The sequence below is a fragment of the Microtus ochrogaster genome, linkage group LG7_11 (genome assembly GCF_000317375.1).
Source record: "Microtus ochrogaster isolate Prairie Vole_2 linkage group LG7_11, MicOch1.0, whole genome shotgun sequence".
Taxonomy (NCBI): domain Eukaryota; kingdom Metazoa; phylum Chordata; class Mammalia; order Rodentia; family Cricetidae; genus Microtus; species Microtus ochrogaster.
Genome location: NC_022032.1, coordinates 2594 through 7393, shown reverse-complemented (window position 1 = coordinate 7393; position 4800 = coordinate 2594). Strand labels below are relative to the sequence as shown.

Genomic DNA, 4800 nt, shown 5'->3' with positions numbered 1-4800 from the left:
ACTGTTTATATGCCCATGTGTCCAGGGCTAATTACTTAGGACTTAGGCCAACAGCTGATAATAGGACCTTATAAAATAAAAACCTTCCTTACAGCTAATAACAATAATAATAAGTATAATAAAGAGGAACTTTAGGGTATGGTGAAGACCTTTTGCGAACTATTCACCTGATAAGGGTTACTAGCCAGCATATGAAAATAGTTAAAAAAGATAAAATAAAACAGTTAATAAAGCAACCCACTTGAAAAATGAGCTATGGATTTGAACAGAGAGTTTGGGGGAAAAAGAAATAAAAATGCCTAAAATGAGACGAGGATCCTTCAAGTCAGTATGTCTGCACTGTACAATCCCAAGTCTGACCAAATTCCAGAATGGACATGGGAGTTGGGTACAAAAATCCTGCCCCAGCAGTTGTTGAATTGCCAGTTGTTAGCTACTTAAGAGGAGGAGGGATCTTTCTGAGTGCATCTCCTGGTAAATTGGCCATGTGAAAAACCTCACATCTAAAAACATATGGGCAGCACAAATTGCTTCAGATTGATTTAAGAAAAAAAAAAAAGAATGTGAACTTGGGTAGGCAGGGAAGGTGGTAAACCTGGGAAGAGTTTGGGGAGATAAGTATTTTCCCAACAGGTTAACAGGTTGTTAGAAACTTTCAAAAAACTAATAAAAATAACTAAGAACTCTAAACATGATCAACATTGTCAACAGTTAGGGAAATGTGAATTAAAAGTACTTGGGTTTCATCTAACCCCAGTCAAACAGTTAAGATTAAGAAAACAATTTCAACAAATATGAGTGGGGGTGTAAAGAAGGGGAGCCCTTACACACTGTTGGTGGGATGCAAATTTGTGCAGGAACCATGGAAACCAGTGCAGAGACTTCTCAGAGACCATGAGGAAATCTCCATATGGCACAGCTGCACCGCTCCTTGGCAAACACCCAATGACCCAGCATCCTGCTCCACAGATACTTGTCAGTCATGTGCATTGCTGCTGCGCTCACAATAACCGGAGAATGGAAACAGCTAAATGTCCTTCAGTAGAAGAAGGGATCGTGGGAATGTGGGACATGGTTCTGAGGGTGAGTCCCATGTAAAGGACAGCAGAGTTGATAGACAGGAGAAGGAGGTAGAGCAGAGTCACTGTGATGTAGATTTGAACCTAACCTCTGTTCACCCTTGATGTGACAACTATTATGTAGCCAAGACTTCCTTTATAAGGGTTTCATTGAAGATTCTGCTACCTGACTCAGAAGAATCCTGACTTAACCACATAGAAAGCATCAAAGAAACATAAAACAAATTATTTTTCTCCAGGGAAATTTATTGGAGAAGGAAAAACAATTTAGGCTAAGTACAAGGGTAATGACAGATCATGGGGTCTCAGAACACACAGTGATCATGTCTCTGGTCTCAGCGACAACAGAATAGGTTCCTTCTGTTGCAGATTCCATAGACATGTTCAGAACGTTCGCAGTGATTTCTACAAGAGCATGTCAAGACGCCTCGTCTGGCTGAAGAAATAAAAAACATCAGGCATTAAGTAAGGTAGCCAGAAGTGTGCAATAGTGCACAACACTGTGAAGATGCAAAATACATGGTACAGAGCAGGTTTGTTTGCATTGGTGACATCACATCCAGCACTGGGACCAACTCCAAACACTGGGAAAGAACACATTTAACAAGTGTTGATCACAATCGACTTGACACCCATTTTACAGTCCTTCAACTCTTAGTGTCTTCCTAACCCAACACATTCATGCATTGGCATTTGGTTCCTAAATCTATTCTTTTAAATAAAAGAGTTTTTTTCCTTTCTATAACAAAATTATCTGTTGAATAGACAAAGGACTAATCAACATGGTCTATATTTTAAAACTATTCCACAGATAAATTTTTAGATCAAAAAACTTAAAAGAAAGAAAATTGATTATAATCTTTTGACTCTCACTGTTACTTCAAAGAATAAGACAGTGAAGATCATAGATGATCAACAGTGTTGATCAAGAGTGCCTGAATGACACAGCTCTCAGTGGGATTCCAGGGCTCATCTTCCACCCTCTCTCAGGAGACTCCAACCACTATCACACTGGGCACCAGCACTCACCTGCATCTTGAAGAGAAGAGCCTTCTGGGTCCCCAAAGGAGATGGACACATCCTGGTCCTCTACCCCTGGCTGCTCCTCAGTTTTAGTCTCCTCAGCTGCTTCTGGGAGAGGATCAGCCTGGGCCTGGAAGGCCAGCAGGACAAGGACAGAGAGGAGGACAGGTGTCTTCATGGCTGAGAGTCACCTGGAGGGTGGGTGAGCAGGAGCCCAGTGTGTAGGGACTGAGGAACCAGCCTGCATTTATGGGGCTGTCATAGAAGGTGCAGAGACAGGCCCTGTAGTTAGAGAGGACATGCACTGGTGGAAACCGGGAGAGACTGTCGTCCTTTGATGTTCCTGTGTTCTCACAGCTGCCATCATGGTGTTGGTCTGTGTGCTCAGTGACAGCCCTCCCTTCCAGCTGATAATGATGAAAGGCCTTGCAGTCTTCTTCTGTTTCCCATCTGCTTGAGTATTTACCTTTCTGTGGTCAATAAAGAAAAGAGGAGGGCATTTTCCAACTTTGCAAGGTCATGGAATAAGGAGTTTTGGTATTCTGAAGTTGGAGCCTGCTGTTCTTAGAAAGTGTGGACCCTGGACCAGACCCGAATACCTGTAGGTTTGACAGTCAGTTCTTTGAGTGATTCTCAGATATTACTACCCTTGCGAATTCGTTTCTTTGGAGCCATTATGGCCAAAGTAAGATGGCCCCGGTGAATCAAGCTCAAGAGGAAATGATGGACAAATTTGTGGTCAGAGTGAAGCTAGAGCAGGTTGTTCTGAAGAAGCCAGTGTGACCTGAGCACACCTCATAGTATATTCCAGAAGCCTCCTCACAATCAAATCAATGATGTGATGTAGCTCTTGTCTGAGATCTTGGACTTTTTACTTTTAGGAGATTAGAATTAAAGTAAATAAATAAAACCACACAATAAAGTGTGTTACCAGCTGTTTCTCATCTTCAGCCATGCTAGGAAATGCTCCATGAAACCACCAGTATTCAACAGGACAGTTTTATGTAGTGAACTATTACCTTTATCCTACTACTCGTGTTGTGCAAGAAAAAAAAGAAGCATATTGTACTGCCAGCCTGTACTATGTAACAGGACGGCACTACCCCTCTATTGCAGTGCCTGCACTACAGGACCATTCGTGAGCCGGGCAAGGGCCTAGAGATTTAAACACACAAAGACACACATACAGAGTGACATGGGTCATCCTTGGAACAGGAATGCCCCCTTTATTGTATCCAGGAGCAGCTTATAGAGGGATCCTTAACTGATAGCCATGCCCCAGCCAAATCCACCAGAAACCAGTCCCCTGCCATCAGGAACTCCTGATTGTCTCGAACTCAGAGCAGCTGCAAGCATAACATGTTGTTTACAAGAAATCCAGGATCTGGGGGTTCATAGCTCCCAACAGCATATCAAAGTTTTCTCTTGCCTAAATTATTCATGGTATATTCTATATATGAATTAATTTTTACAAATCGAGATCCTTTTCCAATAGGAAGAATTTTATTATTTCTGTGCTTTTTCCAAAAACGAGGAAAACATCAATGTACATCTTTATATGGACACATGTATAACAAAAACACGTATAACTGTATTATACAGCCTAAAAGTAACAATAGTCTTGACAACATATCTAGAAGAAGATACTGCATTACACCAGTGATACATATAAAATCATATATGCTCCGCTGTTCCCATCAATAGTACACTTATGATAGCTGATCATGCTGTTGACCATCATGAAGCCAATATGACGAACATCCTGGATACCTCAAGTGGTCTTTTAAAGACAGTGTGTCTCTCACTGGTAACTACTTTGATAATTGTCTTATATTCTTTTTTTTAGATTTTAAAAGTTTTATTTTACATCTCAACATGACAGATAATGATAATAACTGTGCATATTTGTGGGTCATAACGAGATGTTTTGATAAACCTATACCCTATATAGTTACCAAATTTGACTAATTAGTGTCCCTATTCCCTCAATATTTCTTTTTTTAAAATTTATTTATTTATTAAGGATTTCTGCCTCCTCCTCGCCACCGCCTCCCATTTCCCTCCCCTCCTCCAATCAAGTCCCCCTCTCTCATCAGCTCAAAAAGCAATCAGGGTTCCCAGGACCCTGACCAAGTCCAAGGACTGCCCACCTCCATCCAGGTCTAGTAAGGTGAGTGTCCAAACTGCCTAGGCTCCCCCAAAGCCAGAACGTGAAGTAGGATCAAAAACCCATTGCCATTGTTCTTGAGTTCTCAGTAGTCCTCATTGTCCGCTATGTTCAACAAGCCTGGTTTTATCCCATGCTTTTTCAGACCCAGGCCAGCTGGCCTTGGTGAGTTCCTGATAGAACATCCCCATTGTCTCAGTGTGTGGGTGTACTGTCTTATATTCTTTCTGCATCTTCAGGCCTAACCAAGACTGTTTTGCCATTATGGGAGTAGTCTACGGTTTACTGGACTGATTCTGAATCTTTTGGGTACATATAAGGAGTGATTCATGCTTCTCATTCTGTGAACCAAGAACGGAGAAAAACTAAAGTACTGCTCACTTTGAGACCTGGAAATTACATGGTACTTAGCCATGATACTGTGGGGCTTATTCAAGAGTCTCTGGAATGTGTTTGACTCTTTTTTTTCTTTTTTCTTTTTTTTTATTGAGAAAAAAAATTTCCGCCTCCTCCCAGCCTCCCACTCCTCCC

At 41.5% G+C, this 4800-nt stretch overlaps 1 protein-coding gene across 1 annotated transcript; it reads right to left on the bottom strand.

Moving 5' to 3' along the window:
• Positions 1–1414: 1414 nt before the first annotated feature.
• Positions 1415–2280, bottom strand: LOC101994898 (alpha-defensin 20-like). Its single transcript, XM_005362613.2, has 2 exons — positions 2109–2280; positions 1415–1515 (listed from the first exon to the last, which is right to left on the bottom strand). Exons 1-2 carry the CDS (start codon positions 2278–2280, stop codon positions 1415–1417), a joined length of 273 nt encoding a protein of 90 aa, XP_005362670.1.
• Between the last annotated feature and the right edge of the window lie 2520 nt (positions 2281–4800).